The sequence below is a fragment of the Arachis ipaensis genome, chromosome B6 (assembly GCF_059453495.1).
Source record: "Arachis ipaensis isolate K30076 ecotype BB chromosome B6, ASM5945349v1, whole genome shotgun sequence".
NCBI lineage: Eukaryota > Viridiplantae > Streptophyta > Magnoliopsida > Fabales > Fabaceae > Arachis > Arachis ipaensis.
Genome location: NC_142441.1, coordinates 122,763,912 through 122,790,752, shown reverse-complemented (window position 1 = coordinate 122,790,752; position 26,841 = coordinate 122,763,912). Strand labels below are relative to the sequence as shown.

Below are 26,841 nucleotides of genomic sequence, written 5' to 3'. Positions count from 1 at the left end.
ACACGATATCTTTAATTATTCATTTGATGAATTAATTAAAAAAAGTATAAATTTATTATTAAGATTAGTCAAATATGAACCAACACACATTAAACCGCTTTTTTTTTTTCGATTCAACCGAACCATAAACATATACATCATCAGGAACCTAACCATGATTAAAGCCCTAATCTTCTTCATTCTTTCTCTGATAACCAAAACAGAGAGAAGCCTCCTCCCAACCAAGGTTACACCTCTTGGTTTCCTCATATGATAATGGGCTTTGGTTAGGTGTTCTCTGGAGGAAGAACCACGAAACTCTCTTCACCACCTCACTCCACTTCTTTTTCTCCTATTTATACGCCCACCGCTTCTACTGGGTCTCCCTTTTTCAACGCAAGAAACAGAAGGCAGCAAAGAGAGGGAGAGAGAGAGCAGAACCAAGACGGAAAGAAGGAGAGACAGGACGAGTTCCTCCACTTCTTCTTCTACTTATATGAGTGCTTGCTTCATCTGGGTCATCACAGACACTCACAAACAGAAAAAAGAAAAGAATGAAACGGAGCTGAGGGAGAAGAGAGGAGTGACTGAAACTTCAATTTTGTGTGTCTAGGATTTTTAATTCAAAGAAGAAGCAGAAATAGAATTTTGAACTTCAAAAGAGGTAAGGGTTTGAATGTTTAGAAGGATATGTTTGTGACTGATTGATGGTGCTGTTGGTGAATTGTAGGTTTGATAATGTTACTTGGGGTTTTATGTTGCTATGTGCAGAATTTACTTGAAGGCTAAAGGCTATATTTTATGATTGAATTAGTTGGTAGTATGAGCTGTTGTGCTTGAGATGGGTTCTGTTATAACTAAATCCAGTTGAATGATGATGAATGATGATTTATTATGTGATTGAATGATAAAAAGTGCATGTGGAAATTATGTTTTTAACATGATGCAGAAAAATGAATGTTCACTTGTGTATAAGCACTTGAAAACTTAGAAAATATCGAATCTGGATTGTTGGGGCAGTGCTAATTACTCTAGCAACTTTGGTTAGTCACAAGAAAGTTGGAATTATGGTTTTAGAGGAATTTTAGGCTTAAATATAAGTTTTGGTATGTGAGGTTGTTGGAATTACTTGATGCAGAATTTCTGCATACTTGGCAGCAGAACGAATGACTTTCTGGGAGCAGGCCAGACCTAATTTTTAGATGAAATTATTTTTCTGTAAAATATCAGTATGTCTTGAATATGCCATAAACATTTCATGGAATTTGGCCAAGCGGTTTGGAAGATATGAATTTTTGAAGTTTAGTGGTTGTTGCAGATTTTTTTGGTTTTCTAGTTCTACAGCACCAACTTCCAGATGCTATAACTTTTAATTTAAACAGAATTTTGAGTTGATTTCAAAAGAATTTTAAAGATCTATCAATCTATTTTAAGTGAGTATAAGTTTTATGTTCATATCTATTTTGTAGACTTAGATAAGTCACTTGGAAGGTCGGTTGTTTGCTGGAAACTCTGAACTGGTTTATGAAAACAGGGCTCCACTTCCAATTGATAATTAATGAATCAAATGAAGTTATATGAACTTGAAACTTGTGGATTCTTAAACTTAGGGATATTGACTGTAATCTCACCAAAATTTAGGAGCAACGGATTAGAATTGAAATTATTATGAATTTTATAAAGACACTGCTGCTTGCTGTTTTTCTGAATCTTTACAAGTGCAGTACCAGAATTTTAAAACCATGTATAAAATTCAATTCTAATCCAAATGCAGTAAAATATAATTCAAAGTAAAGGTTAGAATCTCTAGAGTTACTTTGATAAGAGAGATAGTCCGTGCGTAAGCTTTCACAACATAAAAACAACATAACAAGACAGCAAGGTGCTGTTCCTACAAACCTAGAATAACAGTCTTCGTTTTTCCTCAATAGTTGGAGATAGACTGCCCAGAAAAATACGATTTCTAAAATTTTAGAAACTTGAGTTCAATATAAACATGTGGACATAAAGTTTGCGTGAATCTGAGTCCGTTTGTGATATTAATCGTTAGATTGAAAACCGGTCGCCAAAAAGGTATTAAGCTAAACAAGCTAAGAAGTGAATAAGAATGCAAGTTACCCCTAGGAAGGTTAAAGTTAAAAGGGTGATGCGGACGTATGCTTAGTAATATGGTGATGTGGAGGTATGCTTAGTTATGTGGTGATGCGGAGGTATGTACATTTATAAGGTGATGCGGAGGCATGATGAAAAGACAGGAAATAAGAAACAATGAATGAAAAGGATAGTTGAATGTTATTTGTTTGACTGGGCCTTTGTGCCAAACTGCTAATGCAGAAGTGTCCGCCTGACTGATAGCCTAAGATTGCTAATGCGGGAATGTCTGTCTAACTGATAGCATATTGTATGTTGAATGGGCCTTTGTGCCAAATTGTTAATGCGAAAGTGTCCGCCTAACTGATAGCCTGAGATTGCTAATGCGGAAATGTTCGCCTAACTGATAGCACTGTTTCTTACTATGATACACATTAAAATGTTATTATGATGAGGCCTAACTGACACGGGTAACCGTGATGCCAAGGTGTCTAACTGACACAGTAAAGGAACCATATTCGGGGTTCACCCCGAGTAACGTCGGGTTGCGGGTAGATGATGAGCGGATATTTTATACGCTTTTTGGGGATAATTTCATATAGTTTAGAGTATGTTTTAGTTAGTTTTTAGGAAAAATTCATATTTCTGGACTTTACTATGAGTTGTGTGTTTTTCTGTAATTTCAGGTATTTTTCTGGCTGAAATTGAAGGAGCTGAGCAAAAATCTGATTCAGGCTGAAAAAGGACTGCTGATGCTGTTGGATTCTGACCTCCCTGCACTCAAAGTGGATTTTCTGGAGCTACAGAACTCGAAATGGCATGCTTCCAATTGCATTGGAAAGTAGACATCCAGGGCTTTCCAGCAATATATAATAGTCCATACTTTGCACAAGGATAGACGACGTAAACTGGCGTTCAACGCCAGTTCTCTGCCCAATTCTGGCGTCCAGCGCCAGAAAAGGATAAAAAACTGGAGTTGAACGCCCAAACTGGCACAAAAACTGGCGTTCAACTCCACAAATGGCCTCTGCACGTGAATTGCTTAAAGTCTCAGCCCCAGCACACACCAAGTGGGCCCCAGCACACCAAGTGGGCCCCAGAAGTGGATCTCTGCATCATCCATCATAGTCCACTCATATTTTGTAACCCTAGGCTACTGGTTTAGTATTTAAACAACTTTTAGAGACTTCTTTTGTATCTCATGACATTTCAGATCTAAACTTTGTATTCTCTGACGGCATGAGTCTCTAAACCCCATTGTTGGGGGTGAGTAGCTCTGCTGTGTCTCAATGAATTAATGCAAGTATTCCTGTTTTCCATTCAAACACGCTTGTTCCTATCTAAGATGTTCATTCGCGCTTAACTGTGATGAAGGTGATGATCTGTGACATTCATCACCTTCCTCAAACCATGAACGTGTGCCTGACAACCACCTCCGTTCTATATACGATTGAATGAGTATCTCTTAGATTCCTTAATCAGAATCTCCGTGGTATAAGCTAGAACTGATGGCAGCATTCATGAGAATCCGGAAAGTCTAAACCTTGTCTGTGGTATTCCGAGTAGGATTCAAGGATTGAATGACTGTGACGAGCTTCAAACTCCTGAAGGCTGGGCGTTAGTGACAGATGCAAAAGGATAGTAAATCCTATTCCAACCGAATCGAGAACCAACCGGTGATTAGCCGTGCTGTGACAGAGCGCGTGAGCGTAGTTTTCACTGGAAGGATGGAAGGTAGCCATTGACAACGGTGATCCACCAACACACAGCTTGCCATAGGAGGACGTGCGTGCGTGAATCAGAAGACAGAGGAAAGCAGAGATTCAGAAGACAAAGCATCTCCAAAACTCCAACATATTCTCCATTACTACACAACAAGTAACTTTTAATTTATGCTCTACTGGTTATTCATAATTCAACTGATAAACATAATTGATTTCCTGACTAAGATTTACAAGATAACCATAGATTGCTTCAAACCAACAATCTCTGTGGGATTCGACCCTTACTCACGTAAGGTATTACTTGGACGACCCAGTGCACTTGCTGGTTAGTTGTGCGAAGTTGTAAGAGAGTAATGTGAACAGTAACATTACAATTTCGTGCACCAAGTTTTTGGCGCCGTTGCCGGGGATTGTTCGTGTTTGAACAACTGACGGATTATTTTGTTGCTTAGATTAGGAAAAATTTTCTCTTTTTTTGGTTTAGAGTCTTTTATTATTTATCCCTTGTTAAAACACTTTAAATTTATAGCTCAGTTATTTAGAACGTGGTGTTTATGTTCATGATAATTGGCTATCATATTTAAAAAAAAAAAAAAAAACCTTTTTCAAAAATAATTTTTCTATTAAATCCTGTGCCAAACTTTAAGGTTGGTGTTTTCAAAAATAATCTTTCTTAAAATTTTTGAAGGTCCCATAACTCATTTGGCTAGAACATTAATTTGATTGGGTTAGACTCTTTTATACTCTTTTCAAAACCTTCTTTTTCAAAAATATTTTTTTCTATTAAATCTTGTGCCAAACTTTAAGTTTGGTGTTTTCTTGTTGATTCCCCTTTGATTTTCGAAAATTTTGGTTTGGTTTTCTAAAAAATTTAAGTTTGGTGTTCTTCCTTCATGTTCTTGTGTTCTTGTGAGTCTTCAAAGTGTTCTTGAGTTTCCTTGTGTCTTGATCTTAAAATTTTTAAGTTTGGTGTTCCTTGGTGTTTTCCCTCCAAATTTTTCGAAAACAAGGAGCATTAGATCTAAAAATTTTTAAATCTTGTACTATCTTATTGTTTTTCTCTCTCCTCACTAAATTCAAAAATATCTTTTCAAAATATCTCTTCTAACTTCCTAACTTCTTATCTTTTCAAATTTGTTTCAATCAACTAACTAACTTTTTGTTTGTTTCTTAACTTTTTCAAAACTACCTAACTAACTCTATCTCTCTAATTTTCGAAAATATCTTCCCTCTTTTTCAAAAAATTTCATTTTTTTTAACTAATTAATTTTAATTTTTTTTACGAAAAAAAAAAAATTAAAAAAAAATTTTTTTTTTTCAAAATTCACATTCTTTTTAATTATTTTATTTTATTTAAGTATTTACTTCTTATAAAATAAAATAAATAAAAAGGTAAATCAGTCCAAGTTATATCCATAGATCCATCATGGACATAAGTGGAGATGGACAGTCCAGGAGGACTTTGGGGTCATATTCTAACCCCTCTACTGCTTCATATGGGAGTAGCATCTGCATACCCTCCATTGGAGTTAGTAGCTTTGAGTTGAATCCTCAGCTCATTATCATGGTGCAGCAAAGTTGCCAGTATTCCGGTCTTCCACAGGAAGAACCTACAGAGTTTCTGGCACAATTTTTACAAATTGCTGACACAGTACATGATAAGGAAATAGATCAGGATGTCTACAGACTATTACTGTTTCCATTTGCTGTAAAAGATCAAGCTAAGAGGTGGTTAAATAACCAACCCAAGGCCAGCATAAGGACATGGAAACAGCTGACAGAAAAATTCCTGAATCAATATTTCCCTCCAAAAAGGATGACACAGCTGAGGCTGGACATCCAAGGCTTTAAACAAGGAGATAATGAATCTCTTTATGATGCCTGGGAGAGATACAGAGAGATGCTACGAAAATGCCCCTCTGAAATGTTTTCAGAGTGGGTTCAGTTAGACATCTTCTACTATGGGCTTGCAGAAGGAGCTCAGATGTCTTTAGATTACTCAGCTGGTGGATCTATCCATATGAGAAAGACAATCGAAGAGGCTCAAGAGCTCATTGATACAGTTGCCAGGAATCAGCATCTGTATCTAAGCAGCAACCCTTCCATGAATGAAGAGGTTAAAACAGTAACTGCTGAATTCAGTACTGTAAAACAAGCTGCTGAATTCAATCAGCAATTAGATTTTCTAACAAAGCAGCTAGCTGAATTCAAAGACAGGTTACAGGAGACAAGGATAGCTAATATACATATGGAAGAACAGTTTAAGCAAACAAAGCAGCAGCTATCAAAGCAAATAGCAGAAGAATGCCAAGCAGTTCAATTAAGAAGTGGGAAAACATTAAATACCCCACCTCAAGGCATCAAAAATTCAAGAAATAAGCAACCCACCAAAGATTCCCCTGAGGACAGTAAGAGCCCAGGGAAAAATAATTCTGGCACTAAAATGCCAGAAAATGGGTGGAAGGCTGGCGCTGAACGCCCAGACCATGCCCAAAACTGGCGTTCAGCGCCAGAAACAAGGCAGGATTGGCGTTCAACGCCAGAAATGGGCAAGAATCTGGCGTTGAACGCCCAACAGGGGCACATTTCTGGCGTTCAGGCGCCAGGAACAGACAGTGAGCTGGCGTCTAACGTCACTCCAGCTTCTGACTCTGGCATTCAATTGCCAGTGAGGAATTAGACACACACAAGTGCTGATAACAACTCCTCTAAAAAGGCTTCTTTAACCACTAAGGTTGAGGAATATAAAGCCAAGATACCTTATCCTCAAAAACTCCGGAAAGAGGAGCAGGATAAGCAATTTGCTCGCTTTGCAGATTATCTAAGGACTCTTGAAATAAAGATTCCATTTGCAGAGGCACTTGAGCAAATACCTTCTTATGCCAAGTTCATGAAAGAGATCTTGAGTCATAAAAAGGAGTGGAGAGAAACAGAAAGAGTTCTCCTCACTGAAGAATGCAGTGCAGTCATTCTGAAAAGCTTTCCTGAAAAGCTTAAAGACCCTGGGAGTTTTCTGATACCATGCATATTGGAAGGTGATTGCACCAAGACAGCCTTATGCGATCTTGGGGCAAGCATCAACCTAATACCTGCATCCACTATCAGGAAACTTGGCTTAACTGAAGAAGTTAAACCAACCCGGATATGTCTCCAACTTGCTGATGGTTCCACTAAATACCCATCAGGCGTGATTGAGGACATGATTGTCAGAGTTGGGCCATTCGCCTTTCCCACTGACTTTGTTGTGCTGGAAATGGAGGAGCACAAGAGTGCCACTCTCATTCTAGGAAGACCCTTCCTAGCAACTGGACGATCCCCCATTGACGTCCAACAGGGGGAAATAACCCTGAGAGTCAACGATGACGAGTTCAAGTTGAACGCTGTCAAAGCCATGCAGCATCCAGACACATCAACAGACTGCATGAAAGTTGACCTTATTGACTCTTTGGTAGAAGAGATCAACATGGCTGAGAGTCTCGAATCAGAGTTGGAAGACATCTTTAAAGATGTTCAGCCTGATTTGGAGGATTTAGGGGACATGAAAGAGCCTCTGAACTTTCTTCTGAAAGAGGAAAAACCTCCTAAACCAGAGCTCAAGCCACTGCCACCATCCTTGAAATATGCATTTCTAGGAGAAGGTGACACCTTTCCAGTGATCATAAGCTCTGCTTTAAATTCACAGGAAGAGGAAGCACTTATTCAAGTGCTAAGGACACACAAGACAGCTCTTGGGTGGTCCATAGGTGACCTTAAGGGCATAAGCCCAGCTAGATGCATGCACAAAATCCTACTGGAGGATAATGCCAAACCAGTGGTTCAACCACAGAGGCGGCTAAATCCAGCCATGAAGGAAGTGGTGCAGAAAGAGGTCACCAAATTACTAGAGGCTGGGATTATTTATCCCATTTCTGATAGCCCCTGGGTGAGCCCTGTTCAAGTCGTCCCAAAAAAGGGAGGCATGACAGTGATTCATAATGAAAAAAATGAACTGGTTCCTACAAGAACAGTTACAGGGTGGCGCATGTGTATTGACTACAGAAGGCTCAATACAGCCACCAGAAATGATCATTTTCCTTTACCATTCATAGACCAGATGCTAGAGAGACTAGCAGGTCATGATTATTACTGCTTTTTGGATGGCTACTCAGGCTATAACCAGATTGCAGTAGATCCCCAGGATCAAGAGAAAACAACATTCACATGTCCATCCGGAGTGTTTGCTTATAGAAGGATGCCCTTTGGGCTATGCAATGCACCTGCAACCTTCCAGAGATGCATGCTCTCTATTTTCTCTGATATGGTGGAAAAATTTCTGGAAGTCTTCATGGATGACTTCTCAGTATATGGAGACTCATTCAGCTCCTGTCTTGACCACCTAAAACTTGTTCTGAAAAGATGCCAAGAAACCAACCTAGTTTTAAACTGGGAAAAGTGTCACTTCATGGTGACTGAAGGAATTGTTCTTGGGCATAAAATCTCAAACAAGGGAATAGAGGTAGATCAAGCAAAAATAGAGGTAATTGAAAAATTACCACCACCTGCCAATGTTAAGGCAATCAGAAGCTTTCTGGGACATGCAGGATTCTATAGGAGGTTTATAAAGGATTTTTCAAAAATCGCAAAACCCCTAAGCAATCTGCTAGCTGCTGACACGCCATTTGTGTTTGACACAGCATGCCTACAGGCGTTTGAAACGCTGAAAGCTAAGCTGGTCACAGCACCAGTCATTTCTGCACCAGACTGGACATTGCCATTTGAGTTAATGTGTGATGCCAGTGATCATGCCATTGGTGCAGTACTGGGACAGAGGCATGACAAGCTTCTGCATGTCATTTATTATGCCAGTCGCGTTTTAAATGATGCCCAGAAAAATTACACAACCACAGAAAAGGAATTACTTGCAGTGGTTTACGCCACTGACAAGTTCAGATCTTACTTAGTAGGATCAAAGGTGATTGTGTACACTGACCATGCTGCTCTTAAGTATCTACTCACAAAGCAGGATTCAAAACCCAGGCTCATCAGATGGGTATTGCTTCTGCAAGAGTTTGATATAGAAATAAGAGACAGAAAAGGGACAGAGAACCAAGTAGCTGATCATCTGTCCCGGATAGAGCCAGTGGAAGGGACGTCCCTCCCCTTCCTTGAGATCTCTGAGACGTTCCCTGATGAGCATCTATTTGCCATTCAGGAAGCACCATGGTTTGCCGATATTGCAAACTATAAAGCTGCAAGGTTCATACCCAAGGAGTACAATAGAATACAAAAAAAGAAACTAATTACTGATGCAAAGTACTACTTGTGGGATGAGCCCTATCTCTTTAAGAGATGTGCAGACGGAATTATCCGTAGGTGTGTCCCCAGAGAGGAAGCACAGAGAATCCTATGGCATTGCCATGGATCTCAATATGGAGGTCATTTCGGAGGTGAGCGAACAGCCACCAAGGTCCTCCAATGTGGCTTCTATTGGCCCACACTCTATAAAGATTCCCGAGAGTTTGTACGTAATTGTGACAGTTGCCAAAGAGCTGGTAACCTGCCTCATGGTTACGCCATGCCTCAACAAGGGATCTTGGAAATAGAGTTGTTTGATGTATGGGGAATTGACTTCATGGGACCTTTCCCACCATCATACTCAAACACTTATATTCTGGTGGCAGTTGACTATGTATCAAAATGGGTTGAGGCTATTGCCACACCCACCAATGATACTAAAACAGTGCTGAAGTTCCTCCAGAAACATATCTTTAGCAGGTTTGGTGTCCCTAGAGTGTTAATCAGTGATGGGGGTACTCACTTCTGCAATAAACAGCTTTACTCTGCCATGGTTCGGTATGGAATTCGCCACAAAGTGGCCACTCCATATCATCCACAAACCAACGGGCAAGCTGAAGTCTCTAACAGAGAATTAAAGAGAATCCTGGAACGGACAGTAAATACCCGTAGAAAGGATTGGGCAAGGAGCTTGGATGATGCTCTGTGGGCTTACAGAACAGCATTCAAGACCCCTATAGGGACCTCTCCATACCAACTTGTGTATGGTAAGGCATGTCACCTGCCCGTGGAACTGGAACATAAAGCTTATTGGGCAACCAGATTCCTAAATTTAGATGCCAAATTAGCAGGAGAAAAACGATTGCTCCAGCTAAATGAGCTAGAGGAATTCAGATTCACAGCTTTCGAAAATGCCAAACTTTATAAAGAAAAATAAAAAAAATGGCATGACAGAAAGCTGTCATCTAGAATCTTTGAACCGGGACAGAAGGTCCTGTTGTTTAACTCTAGACTCAGGCTATTCCCCGGGAAACTGAAATCCCGGTGGAGGGGACCATACGTGATTACAAGTGTGTCACCATATGGTTATGTGGAGCTTCAAGATATTGATTCTGATAAGAAGTTCATTGTCAATGGACAGAGAATCAAGCATTATCTTGAAGGCAACACTGAGCAAGAATGCTCAAGGCTGAAGCTAGATTAAAAGCTCAGCAAGGTCCAGCTAAAGACAATAAAGAAGCGCTTGCTGGGAGGCAACCCAGCCATGGGGCAACAATCCTCTAAGCATTTTGCCCTATTTTTATTTTTATTTGTTTATATAAAGTTCACTGACACTAAGGTAAATAATCATTTGCATAAGTTTACAGGGTTACAGAAGGAATCTACACACAAAACAGAGATAGGGAGCTTACTGGCAAGGCCATTTTGGGCGTTCAGCGCCCAAAATAGGCATCCAGTGGGCGCTGGACGCCAGTAAGGATAGCTATCTGGCGTTCAACGCCAGAAAAGGGCAACAACTGGGCGTTGAACGCCCAGGATAGCAGCAATTGGGCATTGAACGCCCAAAACAGGCAGTGTTTGGGTGTTCAAACGCCAGGATGGTGGGGAGGAGCTCTCCTTCTACCCATCTCCTTCTTTTTCTTTTGCTTGAGGACAAGCAAAGCTCTAAGTTTGGTGTGCTTATCCGTGATCACTAAGATCATGGCCCCTAAAGGAAAACAACCCACTCCAAGAGGAGCAAGGGCGTGATTTAAAGGAACTGAAGCGCCAGAAATTCTCTCTTGAAGGACCAAGCACCTCACAGACTAGAGGAACATCCACTTCCCAAACCTCAAGGTTGTTGAGTTATAATCTTAGCCTTAACTCTGTGATAACTGTTCTTATTTTAATTTTACCTTAGGAGTCATATAGTAGTAATTAGTATCTATTTTGATTTTATCTCCAATTAAGCTATAGTTTATTTTTCTCATCATCATTAAACATGAATAAAATAGTAGATCTTTTGAATAAGAAGCAAAAAAATCTCGAGTTTAAATAAAACAAATTCTAATTGGGTAAATGTGGTGGCAATGCTTTCTGTCTTCTGAATGAATGCTTGAACAGTGCATATGTCTTTTGAATTTGTTGTTTAAGACTGTTAAATATGTTGGCTCTTGAAAGAATAATGAACATGAGACATGTTATTGATAATCTGAAAAATCATAAAAATGATTCTTGAAGCAAGAAAAAGCAGCAGAGAACAAAGCTTGCAAAAAAAAAATAAATAAATAAAAAAATAAAAAATAAAAAAATAAAAAAAAGCAAGCAGAAAAAGCCAATAACCCTTAAAACCAAAAGGCAAGGGCAATTAAAAAGGATCCCAAGGCTTTGAGCATCAGTGGATAGGAGGGCCTAAAGGACTGAAATCCTGGTCTAAGCGGCTAAACCAAGCTGTCCCTAACCATGTGCTTGTGGCGTGAAGGTGTCAAGTGAAAACTTGAGACTGAGCGGTTGAAGTCAAGGTCCAAAGCAAAAAGAAGAGTGTGCTTAAGAACTCTGGACACCTCTAATTGGGGACTTTAGCAAAGCTGAGTCACAATCTGAAAAGGTTCACCCAGTTATGTGTCTGTGGCATTTATGTATCCAGTAGTAATACTGGAAAACAAAGTGCTTAGGGCCACGGCCAAGACTCATAAAGAAGTTGTGTTCAAGAATCATCACACTGAACTAAGAGAATCAATAACACTATCTGAATTCTGAGTTCCTATAGATGCCAATCACTCTGAGCTTCAATGGATGAAGTGAGATGCCAAAACTATTCAGAAGCAAAAAGCTACTAGTCCCGCTCATCTAATTAGGATCTGAGCTTCAATCAAAAACTCTGAGATATTATTGCTTCTCAACCTATTAGTCTTCTATTTTATTTGTCTAGTTGCTTGAGGACAAGCAACAGTTTAAGTTTGGTGTTGTGATGAGCGGATATTTTATACGCTTTTTGGGGATAATTTCATATAGTTTAGAATATGTTTTAGTTAGTTTTTAGTCTATTTCTAGTAGTTTTTAGGAAAAATTCATATTTCTGGACTTTACTATGAGTTGTGTGTTTTTCTGTAATTTCAGGTATTTTTCTGGCTGAAATTGAAGGAGCTGAGCAAAAATCTGATTCAGGCTGAAAAAGGACTGCTGATGCTGTTGGATTCTGACCTCCCTGCACTCAAAGTGGATTTTCTGGAGCTACAGAACTCGAAATGGCATGCTTCCAATTGCATTGGAAAGTAGACATCCAGGGCCTTCCAGCAATATATAATAGTCCATATTTTGCACAAGGATAGACAACGTAAATGGGCGTTCAACGCCAGTTCTCTGCCCAATTCTGGCGTCCAGCGCCAGAAAAGGATCAAAAACTGGAGTTGAACGCCCAAACTGGCACAAAAACTGGCGTTCAACTCCACAAATGGCCTCTGCACGTGAATTGCTTAAAGTCTCAGCCCCAGCACACACCAAGTGGGCCCCAGCACACCAAGTGGGCTCCAGAAGTGGATCTCTGCATCATCCATCATAGTCCACTCATATTTTGTAACCCTAGGCTACTGGTTTAGTATTTAAATAACTTTTAGAGACTTCTTTTGTATCTCATGACATTTCAGATCTAAACTTTGTATTCTCTGACGGCATGAGTCTCTAAACCCCATTGTTGGGGGTGAGGAGCTCTGCTGTGTCTCAATGAATTAATGCAAGTATTCCTGTTTTCCATTCAAACACGCTTGTTCCTATCTAAGATGTTCATTCGCGCTTAACTGTGATGAAGGTGATGATCTGTGACATTCATCACCTTCCTCAAACCATGAACGTGTGCCTGACAACCACCTCCGTTCTATATACGATTGAATGAGTATCTCTTAGATTCCTTAATCAGAATCTCCGTGGTATAAGCTAGAACTGATGGCAACATTCATGAGAATCCGGAAAGTCTAAACCTTGTCTGTGGTATTCCGAGTAGGATTCAAGGATTGAATGACTGTGACGAGCTTCAAACTCCTGAAGGCTGGGCGTTAGTGACAGATGCAAAAGGATAGTAAATCCTATTCCAACCGGATCGAGAACCAACCGGTGATTAGCCGTGCTGTGACAGAGCGCGTGAGCATAGTTTTCACTGGAAGGATGGAAGGTAGCCATTGACAACGGTGATCCACCAACACACAGCTTGCCATAGGAGGACGTGCGTGCGTGAATCAGAAGACAGAGGAAAGCAGAGATTCAGAAGACAAAGCATCTCCAAAACTCCAACATATTCTCCATTACTACACAACAAGTAACTTTTAATTTATGCTCTACTGGTTATTCATAATTCAACTGATAAACATAATTGATTTCCTGACTAAGATTTACAAGATAACCATAGATTGCTTCAAACCAACAATCTCTGTGGGATTCGACCCTTACTCACGTAAGGTATTACTTGGACGACCCAGTGCACTTGCTGGTTAGTTGTGCGAAGTTGTAAGAGAGTAATGTGAACAGTAACATTACAATTTCGTGCACCAGTAGACAACCGATGCATGAGCTCATGGCCTGCATTAGGAACATGCATGCATCATAAATTGTTTGCACATTTGATTGTGATTGTTTACTGTTCATTCTTTCTGCGATGTGCCATCTGCTTCTTATTAATTCTCTATTTTCTGATTCTTGTCTGTATTTTAAGATTATGACGTAACTTTCTCAAAGCTTAGAATAAGATAATAGAGTTGAGAATAATAGTCATAGAGAATAGCATGAGAACGACATTCATCCCAAAAAAAGATGCCAAGAAAGAGTTATGTCAGAGCCCACGATACGGAAGTAGCCGAGAGACTTAGTAAGCGAGTTATTACGATAAAGCCAAAACTCTAGGTTTCACGAGAGAGATGCGCTTTCATGATGTCACCTTACTGGGAACCATATAGGTTCTCACCCCTTCTTTTTCCCTTCCCCCACAGATGGAAGATCCAGACTTGATCGCTGCCACAGGAGTTATATTCAGAGAGGCACCAGAGGAGCACGTGTTGTCGGACCCTACAGAAGATGCTCGAAACTAGTCTTGAGCTGATGGTTGAAAACTTGTGTCTCGACGGTAGAAAGAATGTACGATAGATGATATTCATTCCTTAGACTTTGCTTTCCCTCACTTCTGTAGCATTTTTGAGGGATAGGACTTGATATTTTCTTTTCTTTTAGCCTGGGTACCAGCTTAGCGGTTTTCTAAATGAACCAGGTATATGGAAAGCTGTCAATTATATATATATATATATATATATATATATATATATATATATATATATATATATATATATATATATATATATATATATATATATATATATAAGTCAAGTTTGTATGAACTAATTTAAGACGTATATATGTATGAAAGCTTTTTTGTGATCTTATTGCTAAATTTAATTTGCTGTTAGTCTGGTGCTTATTTTATATTGTATATCTCTGAAGATGTTCATGGTTTTGTTAATAGATTTGTTAAAAAAAATATATATATATGATAAAAATAAGTTAACATACGCGATTCCGTTAGTACGAAAGGTGCATATGTAGTAAATAATATCGAGTCTAGAGTTTTATAGGGCTACTGGGAAGTAACACCTGACGATTGGCAGTGATCCGGACCTGTCGAAAATTGGGTTGTTACAGAAAAAAAGAGGAAGAATGAGCTGAAAGAAAAAGTTAGCCGAGAAGAACTCCAACAATAAAAAAGTAATGAAAAAGAGAAGAAGCACCCAAAATTTCAATCCTGTAGTGGTGCTTTTGTTTTGGGCTTTTAAGGCCATTCTTTATAAAAAAAAAAACCGACAAAATTAGTGTAATTATTGCAGTTAATTATTATAATAACATTATTATAATCGGATAGCCCCTAATCAGTCCAATTTCGTGTCAGGAAGAATCATACATGATAACATTATAATTGCAAAGGAAATGATGCTTGACATGAAGAAAATGAAAGGGAGAAAAAAAATTCATGGCAATAAAAATTGATTTTGAAAAGGCTTATGATCGCCTAAATTGGAATTTCATCAATGCTTGTTTGGAGGAATTTGGAGTGAGCAACAATTTTTGCCAAATTATAATGGCGTGTGTAAGCACAGTAACATACAAAATCATTTGGAATGGTAGCAAAACGGAAGCTTTTGAACCCTCAAGAGAGATATGACAAGGAGATCCTTTATCACCTTACCTGTTTGTGATCACTATGGACAAGCTCTCACAAATAATAGAAGAAGAAGTAATGAGGGAATACTGGATTCCTATGAAAGCAGGTAGAGATGGGCCTAGCATATCTCACCTCCTTTTCGCTGACGACTTACTGCTGTTTGCAGAAGCTAAGGAGGACCAAATGGAAAAAATTATGAAAATCCTTAATAGATTTGGTGAAGTATCAGGTCTGAAGATAAATGCTAAAAAAAATCAATTGTTTTCTCTAAGAACGTGGATCATAATGAAAGGGGCAGAATCCTCAGCAGTAGCGGTTTCAAAGAAATGCCACATCTGAGAAGGTACTTGGGAGCCATGTTGAGCAACACCAGAAAAAGAAAAGAAAATTTCAAGGGAACCATTGATAGAATTAAAGTGAAATTAGGAGGATGGAAAACAAATTGTCTCTCCCTTGAGGGAAGAATTACCTTAGCCCACTCAGTCATTAGCCCTACACTAAATTTTGACATGATGCATACTCAAATCCCTAAAGGAATCTGCCAAGAGGTGGAAAAGATTCAAAGAAAATTCATATGGGGAGAAAACACAGACAATAGGAAGATTCATGTTGTTAGCTGGAAACTCATTTGTCAACCAAAAAGGCTTGGAGGATTGGGGTTCAGAGATCTATCCAAGATGAATGAAGCGTTTCTGGTTAAGATCCTGTGGAGAATTGTTACAGAGCAAGAAGCTCTCTGGGCTAGAGTTCTCATTAGTAAATATGGCAGGGGGCTTAACCTCAAGCAAAATATCAGCAGTAGAAAATCAGATTCCGCTCTTTGGAAAAACCTTGCAAAAATAGGGGACATCTTCTATCAAAATATTTTCTATGCTATAGGGAATGGAAGATCGGCTAGAGTTTGGAAGGATAATTGGGCTAAGGGAATTAATACTTTAACGAATTACAGCCTCAGTCCTATAAATGAAGACCAAAAAAAAAAAAAAATAGTTTCAGAAATCTCTAATGGAACAGGTGAATGGAATTTTCAGTGGCTACATAGTCATTTATCAGAGGAAATTATCAAAAAAATTACAGCCATCATGCCTCCTTTGGAAGAATTGGGAGAGGACAAAATCATGTGGAACCTCACAAATTTAGGAGAATTCTCAATCACAAGCACATATAACATGTTAGCGCAACATACAATCACTCAAGATCACACATGGAAAATAATATGGGGATGGAAAGGACCTCAAAAAATAAAATTTTTATGTGGCTTACCTCCCATTCTAGGCTGATGACATCAGCTAGAAGAAGAAGATTGTTGGGAACCTGTGACAGCTGCCATCGATGCGAAGGAGTGACAGAAAACATAATTCACGTCCTTAGAGATTGCCCAGCCGCTTCACGCCTATGGACTCGATTAATAAACCCAAGATAGCTTTAAAGTTTTTTCAGAGCTCCCTTCGATGCATGGTTGAGATGGAACCTTACATCCGATCTGAGCAGCAACCCCAATGAAAACTGGATTACCATCTTCATGGTGACTTGCTGGTGGATGTGGCGGTGGCTAAACAAAGAAATTTTCAACTCTCCCTTCCGAAGACCTAATGACGTAGAAAGAATAATTCACTCATATGTCTCTGAAATCTCCCAAGCTTTTAAAAAGGAGAATTTGATCAAATCAAGGAGAAACTGAATTGAGAGGCACATCTCTTGGACACCACCAATGGAGGGATGGATCAAAATCAACAGAGATGGAAACTCATTGGGGAACCCAGGAATAGCGGGATGTGGAGGAGCATTGAGGAATAGCGACGGGAGATGGGTTGCAGTTTTGCAGTTAATTTGGGACACTGTACAGCTTACCAAGCAGAACTTTGGGGTGTACATCACGACTTAAAAACTGCTTGGAATTTGGATTTTAAGAAAATAGAAATTGAAATTGATTCTAGATCAATATTCGAAGTACTAAAAAGGGGGAAGTATAATCAAGAGCATTCTAATCCTATCCTCAGAAGCATATTTGTGTGGATAAACAAACAGTGACAAGTGACTATTAAGCACATACACTCTAAGAGAAGGAAATAGAGTGGCACATTGGATTACAAAAAGGAGCACTAGCAAAGAGTTGGAATACCATTTTATTGACAACCCACCCATAGAACTTAAAATATTCAGGCCGATGATTTCACAGGGGCTATCATACCCCGTTTTGTCTATGAATTGTAATTTTTTTTCCTTTTGGGGCTGTTAAGCCCCTTACTTTACCACAACAAAAAAAAAATTATTCTACATTAATTCATTTGATCCACGTTATTATATATGATTTAGGAAAAAAATAAATCAACCTAATACATAAAAAATGTAGCAACCAAACTAAAACTAATTTTAATATAAGACGTCATTTCATCAATTGATATCATTAGTCATTCTTAAAATTTTAACAATAAATATAACATTTATCAAATTAAATAACTAATTTAAATAATACAAACGTATTTAAAGCGAAATGGCATCAATATTATCATCGAATTATTATAATTTTAGGCTCAATAATCTATTGAAAACATTAACAAAAAATTTGCCGATAATTAATATCAGACTAAAAAATTTCGTCAGTAAAAATTTTTCGACGCTGTTCATACCATTAATTACAGAACAACATAAATTTCAAGATAACAAGCACTTTTTTTATAGTGATGGAAAAAATATACAATTTGATTAACCTAAGTTATGACAAATATGTGGTGACAATTTGATTAACCTAAATTATAGAACAAATAAAATAATTTCAATTAAAATTATAGAAAGAAAATAATCGAGTAAGACATACACAAAAAAACAAAAGTTTCATACCTTTTATACTATTTAAGAACTAAGAAAGAGTATATTTTCAGGTAAAGAATTTTAAAATTAGGTTATATCTAAATACATCTAAAATCATAGATCCTTCATAACCTAAAAAAAAGGAAATATGAATTGATGATTCACAAAAACAAAAAAAAATTTGAATTAAAAATAAAATATATATTTTTTATCATAAATCTTTGCCAATTAAAACATATAAAAAAAATCAATGAAAAAAAAGCTTAATCAACATGTTGAGCAAGAAAAAGAAAATCTACTAAAAAAAAAGCAAGAAAAATAAAATTAATAAAAACTGGACAAAAAAGATTGAAAAAAAGAGGAAGAATGAGTTGAAAGGAAAAATTAGCCGAGAAGAACTCCAAAAATGAAAAAGCAATCACCCAAAATTTGAGTTAATACTCAAAATGACCTCTGAAATTTGACCTCCAATTCAATTTAACTCTCAAATTATCAATTGACCCAAATTGTACCTTGAAATTTTAACGCGTGCCTCAAGTTGGTCATTCCGTCCATTTTCGTCACCGAAAAGCTGACCTGGCACAATTAAATGACCTCGTTTTGCTATTTGTTCCAAAATGACGTCGTTTTACTCTCCCTCTTCTTCCTCCTCCTCAAGCAGTCATGACTTCTCTCCAACCCATTTTTAGTCATCAAGTAATCATCATCACCTTCATCTACACAGACATGAGCAATTGCTTCATTCACAACAAACACAACCTCTTCTACTTCCTCTATTTCACTTCAAACTGATTCTTAATTATTATTATTATTATTATTATTATATTATTATTATTATTATTGAAAAAGAATGAGGGATATGCGAGGTTTTGGTGTAACACTACAACCTCAACTCACCCTCTTTCTTCATCAAGAGTCCCCTCCACATTCTCAAAGCCATTGATGTCAGAACCAGTGACCCTTCCCCCATTGACCACATCGCCGCCCCCACCTCGGACCCACTACCATCGTGAACTACCATCGTGAGTGTTGCTCCACTTTTCTTCACTTTTTCTGCATTGCATTCACATATAGAAAATAAAAAAGCTTTTCATGTAATTGAAGTGGCTTATTCAGAGATTGATTATCCCGGCAGTGGTGGAAGGATGTTGTAGGAGCTTCTTGTTGGTTTGTTTGAATTTGGCACTATAGAAATTTGACCCCCTACAGTGATGAAGAAATAGGAAATTAGGTTTTTGAAAAATGACGTCGTTTTTCTTGTGTCACTGCCAGGTGTCAAATAAATTTATCATGTCATTTTTCCGGTGACGAAAATGAATGGAAGGGCCAACTTGAGGCACATGTTAAAATTTCAGGGGATAATTTAAATCAGTTAAAAATTCGAGAGTTAAATTAAATCGGAATCGAAATTCAAGAATCATTTTGAATATTAACTCTCCAAAATTTCAATCCTGTAGTGGTGCTTTTGTTTTTGGGTTTTTAAGGCCCTTCTTCATAAAAACAGCCGACAAAATTAGTGTAATTATTGCAGTCAATTATAATAATAACAAATTATTCTACATTAATTCATTTGATCCACATTATTATATATGATTTAGGACAAAAATAAATCAACCTAATACATAAAAGTATCCACCAAACTAAAACTAATTTAATATAAGACGTAATTTCATCAATTGATATCATTAGTCATTCTTAAAATTTTAACCATAAATATAACATATATCAAATTAAATAACTAATTTAAATAACACAAACGTGTTTAAAGCGAAATGGCACCAATATTATCATCGAATTATTATAATTTTAGGCTCAATAATCTATTGAAAATACTAAAAAAAAATTCGCCGATAATTAATATCAGACTGAAAAATTGTCAGTGAAAAATTTTTGACGCTGTTTATACCGTTAATTACAGAACAACGATAAATTCCAAGGTAACAAACATTTTTCTTATAGTGATGGGAGAAATATACCATTTGATTAACCTAAGTTATGACAAATATGTTATGACAAATTCGTGGTGATAATTTGATTAACTTAAATTATAGAACAAATAAAATAATTTCAATTAAAGTTAACAGAAATAATTAAAAATAAGATTAAAAAATTATTTTAATTAAATATTTGAATAAATTAAATTATCATTAAAATAAAAAAATGATAGCGACATTTTAGTTTAATATAAATTAGAATAATATAATTATACAATAATAAAGATAGATAAAATTAGACCAAATTCATTATTTCATTGTTTTATACAGGAGACAATGATTTTTTTATTAAATTAATTTATATTTATTACATTCAATTAAAATAAGTAACAAATGATTTAATTTATTATGCATTTTATAAATTAATAAATCAAAATAAATGATATAATATACAATTAATTTATTGATATAAATTATAATAAATTATATAATATTTAAATATTTAATTAAATAAATTAAAATTTATTGTAATAAATTATATTTAATAAATTAAAAAAATAAATTAAAAAATAATAAAATACTTTTAAAAATAAATTACGTGAGAGTACAAAAATTTAATTTTAATATAGTAACACATCTAAATAATTTAGTACACAAAATGTGCTTTTAATGATCTTTTATGTACACTATTAAAATATGTCACATTACGTATTTTTGTTTTGTATATAGTATTTGTTTTATGTATGTCCGTAAATAATAAGTTAGTTTATTTAATTTAAATAAAAAAAGCATGTCATGTTCTATGTTGGGCCTACGTCAAGCACCAGAAACAGCATACAAGTGTATATATATAATAGCGAAGCGAACGTAAAGGCACGTCCCTTCGGGGACATCCGATAAAATTGGAACGATAGCATACAAGTGTCATGGTCTAAATTTTTTTCCTTTTTGGTCGATGGATTCCATATTTCTCGGTATGGTCTTCTTCTTCCTATGGTATTTCTTGATGGCAAAGGCAACCATTTTTCATCGTTCCAAATTTCAATGACAATAGCTGAGTCGAAGCACTTCATCATGGTCGCTTTAACCATTTCTATCTGTTGTGACTTCACTCTCCATCTTCATTTCTTTTTTTCCCTGTAGAAGCAAACATCCCCTTTTATTAATTTCTTATTTTATTTTCTCATTCTTTTGTTTTTGGTTAATTTACTTATGTTTTTTGTGACATTTTTTTTAATGTTGGTTGACGATTTCAGATACCGAAATTTGCAAGAGATCTTCAGCCACCCCTCCACTTGAGCACTTTTGAATATTACCCTTTTTGCCCAAAAACTCAAGTCTTCAGTTCAGTTCAGTGAGTGAGTGAGCGAGTATGAAGGTGGTGGCGCTCGTTACTGGCGGCAAAGACAGCTGCTACGCCATGATGAAGTCCATTCACTATGGCCACCAGGTTCCCCTTTTTTATTTTTTAAAATGATTTCTCTTTCCTTAATTTTTGTTCTTAATTTCCTTTGATTTTTGCTTTTTGGTGTTGGAGGTAGATAGTTGCGTTGGCGAACTTGTTCCCTGCTGATGATAAAGTCAACGCTGATGATGACGACGACGAGTTCGATGGCTACGTGTACTATAAGGATAGCTACTTGTACCATACCGTACGCTTTCTTCTTTCACATTTTTTTGGTTATTTGCATTTTAACTTAGTACTACTTTGAATACGGTATAGCAATAAAATTCCACATTTCAATTGTTAGGTCAGTGTTGTTTCTCCATTCATGTTTGGAGATTGTTGTTTTAGGTTGGTCATGAAGTTATTGTTAGCTACGCGGAATGCATGGGGTTGCCGTTGTTTAGGAGGAAAATTCGAGGAGAGGCAAGGCAAGCTTTATTGACATAAATCTGTTTTGTAGAACGTATGATTTTATTTTAGGCAAGTTCATAGGTTAGTTTCAGATAATTTTATGGCAATTGGGATGTAACTAAAAGTCCTCATAACATGCTTTATGGATTATGTTATGCAAGTTCAAAAGGCGATTTGTTTACTTGCAATTCATGTCTTAGTTATTGTCATAAGAAGGCTTGATAAGAAAGATTGAGATGCATCATGTGTTTTATATATATAGAAAAAGAGATTCTTTTAGATGAGAAGAAGGATAATACAAACTGGGGATAGGGTTTCCCCTATACAAAATCAAAACAAAACAAAAGATTTATCCATAAAGCATAGCTTTTCAATCTCTCAACATGTCTAAGAGAGGAACTTCTGTTTAAAGGTCATGAGTTCTGCACCAAATTGATGCTAAATGTCTAATCCTATCACATAAAATATGTTTGTAGGAAATCGAATCTAATTGATTCGATTTACATAGAATAATTCAAGAGATGCTTGTAACGAAAACTAAAATAGGACATTGGCATAATTTTAAAACTGAAATGGTTTATTAGTGTGTTTTATCCTCCAAAATATGCAACAACTCGGGTGTTACATATCTAGGGTACCCTTTCTTGTACTCAAACTTGTTCCTAATTCTAAATGATTATGCCCAGATTGCATTCTCCAAAGCTTTAGAATATGAATTCATATAATTAATGTTCAGTTTTAACCTTCAAATGATATTTTCTCGATAGAGGTGGTGGGGATGTTTACATAACAAGCCAGGGTGATGAAGTTGAAGATATGTTTATTTTACTTCGTGAGGTGAAAAGGCAGATGCCTGAAGTTACTGCAGTGTCTTCTGGGGTCATTTCAGAAGACTTTCGGAGATTGCGGGTGGAAAGTGTTTGTTCAAGGTTAGGCCTTGTTTCTCTGGCATACTTATGGAAACAAGATCAATCATTGCTCCTCCAAGAAATGGTAAATGGCAGCGTAATTGATAGTCTAGTCATGCATAAATGCAATTATGCATTGATTTTTTTGGTTCTTATCATTCAGATTTCATATAATACTAACTCAGTTCTGGTCCTAATCAGATTGCAAATGGAATTTTGGCTGTGATTGTAAAGGTATAATTTGTTTAACTTTCCTTGTAATGTCTCTTGCTCTTTATGGTTTTTTTTTCTTCATTATAAATGGGAGAGAATTCCTATGTTCTAATCATATGGTTGTTCTTATTCTAACTTGTCAACAATTGACAACATTCAAAGATGTCATGATACTAATGTTAGTACTTTTATAAAATTGAGCATTGCCTTGGTGTTGAATGAATGATATGGCGCCATAGAAAAGAAAGTGTTATGCAAGTGATGACATTTACTTCTATATAGTAATTATTATGTTCAACTTGCTTTTGTATAAGGCAGATTTTAGTCTGGAATTTAATGCTTTTTCTATTTTACAAGGTATGCTCCTTTGGTTTGGTGCCTGGAAAGCACTTGGGTAAAGAAATAGCATCCTTAAATGCTTATTTGAACAAATTAACAGGGTACGTCAAAGTTATTTATTTTTCAATTTTTATTTATTTATTTTTATTATTTATTTTGTGTTGTGTCTATGCAAATTCTTCCAAGTTTCTAGAATAACTTCATGCTATGGTTTTTTAACAGTTCTGTCTAGTTCATCCTTTCTTGTATTACCTTTTGCAGGTTACGTAGATTTAATGTTTGTGGTGAAAGAGGAGAATATGAAACGTTAACTCTTGATTGCCCCCTATTCATTGTAAGTTCATACTGTGTCTCTTATGGCTGTGTAATCTTTGGATTATTTGTCCTACATTCCTAGTGCTCTGGCTGGTCCCCTATACATTATGAATTTGGAGCTGTTCCTTACATATTTGTTACTGTTCATAAAGTTGGTGTTAATTAGCTTTCATTCATATTGATTTCAATTTTGTGATCACACTGAACTTGAGAATTCAATCTTGTAATTGCTACTCATTTTGCTTCAATTTTGATCCCTATTTGTATTTCTATTTTCTTCTTTCATCAAAATATTCCTTTAAATCTCCAGAATGCTCGAATTGTGCTCGATGAATATCAAATTGTGAGGGACATTGAACATCCCTTTTTTCCTGTTGGAAAACTTGATTCTTTCAAATTTCATTTGGAAAAGAAGGTAGATGTTCAATCTTTAACATCACCAGACAACATAAGTGAAACTTCAGTTCAGAAACTGGGAACTGTGTTTGAAGTGGAAGACACTTTAGAAAGATGTGAAGACACATTTAAGCCGTTGGAATGCAGTGCTGACCCAATTGATGACTTAGCACATAAATTTAACATCTCAAGAACAAATAACAAGAGAACACTCTCCTTAAGTTGCTCGTTACAAGATTCATGCAATGGTGGTCTTCATTACTTTCCTGTTTATTTTCAGATTATTTCATTGCCTCGTTATATTTGTGCATAGTTTCTTTCCTTGACGGAGCCGTATTTATTTTTCAAGAGCAGATTTGCGGGAAGATTTGAAGACTGTTTTGGCAAAAATTGAATCACTATTAGCTGGCTCTGGCTTTGGATGGGAGAATGTTGTCTATATTCACCTTTACATAGATGACATGAGTAAGTTCTCAGAGGCAAATGAGACATATGTGAAATTTATAACCCCGGAGAGGTGTCCATTTGGTGTCCCATCATGTAGCACAGTTGAAATGCCTCTAGTAGAGATGAATTTCAGCAAAGCATATATGGAAGTTCTTGTGTCAAATAATAAAGCTAAAAAGGTTTTGCATGTACAGAGTATTTCCTCTTGGGCACCTAGTTGCATTGGGCCATACAGTCAGGTAAATCCAACCTCATGTCATGATTTTCGTGTGGTTTATTCTATGCAATGTTGACAGTGAGACTATATGTAGAATGACTTTTTTTTTGTCAATATACTGGTATGGACCCACAAGTTCTTGGATCTTGATGACAAAGATACTATACCACGGAAGCACATTTCGATAGAGAAGAATTGTAGAATGCGAGTCCTCAGAGATGAGTGATTTTTTTTAAAAATAATTTAGTGGATCCTTAATATTTCAACTGTAGCAACTGCACAAAGGTTCATTGACTATAGTCTCTACTTGGTTGAAACCAGATAATCATCTGCCTTTTGAACTTCATTTCTAAATATCTATAATGTTTGGGTGTCATGATTCAAGTCTTGGGAATTATTATAGATGCTCTCGTTAAAATATGAGAAAGTGTATTTAGTTATCTGATTGAATGATACAATTGTAGTGACTGTTCGTTTGGTTACCTCGAACTTTTCTTCATCATTTAATGTATGGTATTTGGTATATACTTTCACACTTCAAATGTTATCTGGTGAAATGTCCTTTTAAAAGGTGAATGCTTTTGCTTTCAGGCAACCTTACATGATAATATACTCTATATGGCTGGTCAGTTGGGAATTGATCCTCCGACAATGAATCTTTGCAGTGGAGGTGCTAGTGCTGAACTGGAACTGGCTCTCAAAAACTGTGAAGCTGTGGCAAAATGCTTTAATTGTTCAATATCCACATCAGCAATTATGTTTGTTGTTTACTGTTCGAAACGTGTCTCATCATCCGAGAGACATGATATGCAGGAGAAACTAGAAACAATCCTTAGGCAGATGAGGATCTTTCAGTTACAGGAACAAAACACCTGCAAAGCATTAGATCCCGTAGTTCTTTATGTCCTTGTTCCTGATCTACCTAAAAGGTACTATGGCCGTCCCATAAATCTGTGTTTTCTCTGATCTATGCACCCCTACACCCATACACATAAATTTATGGATAAATATTTAGGCAGGCCTTTTTATAACTTTAGGAATTATAATTTCCTTTTCTGTGTTACGCTTCCTTATTGTGAGTTGTGGTATCTTTTATCAGTAAATTGTTCTCAGCATAATTAATGATAAAGCTGCTCTGAGTTCTCAGCATACTAGTTGCGTTCTCTTTTTACTTTATTTTATGCTGTTATTTTATATTACTGTTTGAAATGGGGTAGGTTGGTTGTAAGGGGATGGTTTTTATTGAATGGCTTGTGCTTTTCTTCATGATAAATGTTGATATGATATTAATGCTAAGATTTGGTTGGCATCTTTCCAGTGCATGTGTAGAAATAAAGCCTGTTCTTTATGTTGACGATGGCAAGAAGATAGCAACTGAGACCATAACAAAAAGTTCTGGTTCTGAAGCACCCCACTACTGGGGTTTCAAGCAGGAAAATTGGCATGATTCTTGTATTCGGAAACTTGTGGTTCCAGGAAAGATTTGTGCTGTTACATTATCTATTACAAGTGAGGATGCTGCAAAGATATGTTTCAATTCTGTGTCTGCTGATTCTGTCAATGATGATCAATATCTTCAACATAAGTCGCTCATGGAGAAGTCATCAAGATTCTGCTTCTATCTTCTAGACAAAGTCATGACCGATGACGGTTTTGGCTGGGAAGATATAATGGTCAGTATGTGTTTAAGTATGACATGCCAGATGTTTTCATCTTAAATGCCCAAAGCATTCTTTATTTAATATATTAATGCAAATAGTTGATTTTCTCTATCTTGTGCAGAGTTTGAGGATCTATATCCCTGCAAGCCTTCAAATGTCGATAGATATACTGCTGCCTATGTTCAACAAGGCTCTATTGGAACTTTCTGAAGCGAGCCAGAAGAAAGTTTTAAATGGCGAGGAGCCAATCTTCAACATAGTTCCTGTCATGGGTGCTGGTAGGTCTGCTTCATCCGTGTCCAATATAATAACCTGCGAATTACTCGCCCAGAAATCTGATGGAGATTCTGAAAAACACAACAGGGGGGATTTTGGAGTGCGTCCAGAAATATCAGAAATATCAAGCAATGATTAATTGATTATTCTAATTAGACAGTTGAATATTTGATTTAAGAAGTATTCAATATTAAAAAAGAGAATATAATAAAAAGTAAGT

The 26,841-nt window shown here is 36.6% G+C and overlaps 1 protein-coding gene across 2 annotated transcripts; it reads left to right on the top strand.

The window, feature by feature from the left end:
• Positions 1 to 168: 168 nt before the first annotated feature.
• On the top strand, positions 169 to 26,841 carry LOC107647222 (diphthine--ammonia ligase-like). 2 transcript variants are annotated; one of them, XM_088491790.1, is made up of 13 exons: positions 175 to 643; positions 21,248 to 21,441; positions 21,533 to 21,643; positions 21,787 to 21,866; positions 22,617 to 22,842; positions 22,959 to 22,991; positions 23,328 to 23,410; positions 23,571 to 23,643; positions 23,935 to 24,268; positions 24,375 to 24,706; positions 25,276 to 25,613; positions 26,003 to 26,357; positions 26,467 to 26,841. In XM_088491790.1, exons 2-13 carry the CDS (start codon positions 21,364 to 21,366, stop codon positions 26,758 to 26,760), a joined length of 2,337 nt encoding a protein of 778 aa, XP_088347916.1. In that variant the 5' UTR covers positions 175 to 643; positions 21,248 to 21,363; the 3' UTR covers positions 26,761 to 26,841. The 2 variants fall into 2 exon arrangements, 1 of the variants encoding a protein (XP_088347916.1); XR_015886124.1 differs by lacking the exons at positions 21,248 to 21,441; positions 21,533 to 21,643; positions 21,787 to 21,866; ... (7 more) ...; positions 26,003 to 26,357; positions 26,467 to 26,841 and adding an exon at positions 2,757 to 3,395 and having other exon boundaries at positions 169 to 643.

Excerpts from the sequence above, each read along its gene's own strand:
- LOC107647222 (XM_088491790.1), top strand. The coding sequence starts at position 21,364 with ATGAAGGTGGTGGCGCTCGTTACTGGCGGCAAAGACAGCTGCTACGCC. Across the intron at positions 21,867-22,616 it reads AAAATTCGAGGAGAGGCAAG|AGGTGGTGGGGATGTTTACA; the intron begins GCAAGCTTTATT and ends TTTTCTCGATAG. Across the intron at positions 22,992-23,327 it reads TTTTGGCTGTGATTGTAAAG|GTATGCTCCTTTGGTTTGGT; the intron begins GTATAATTTGTT and ends CTATTTTACAAG.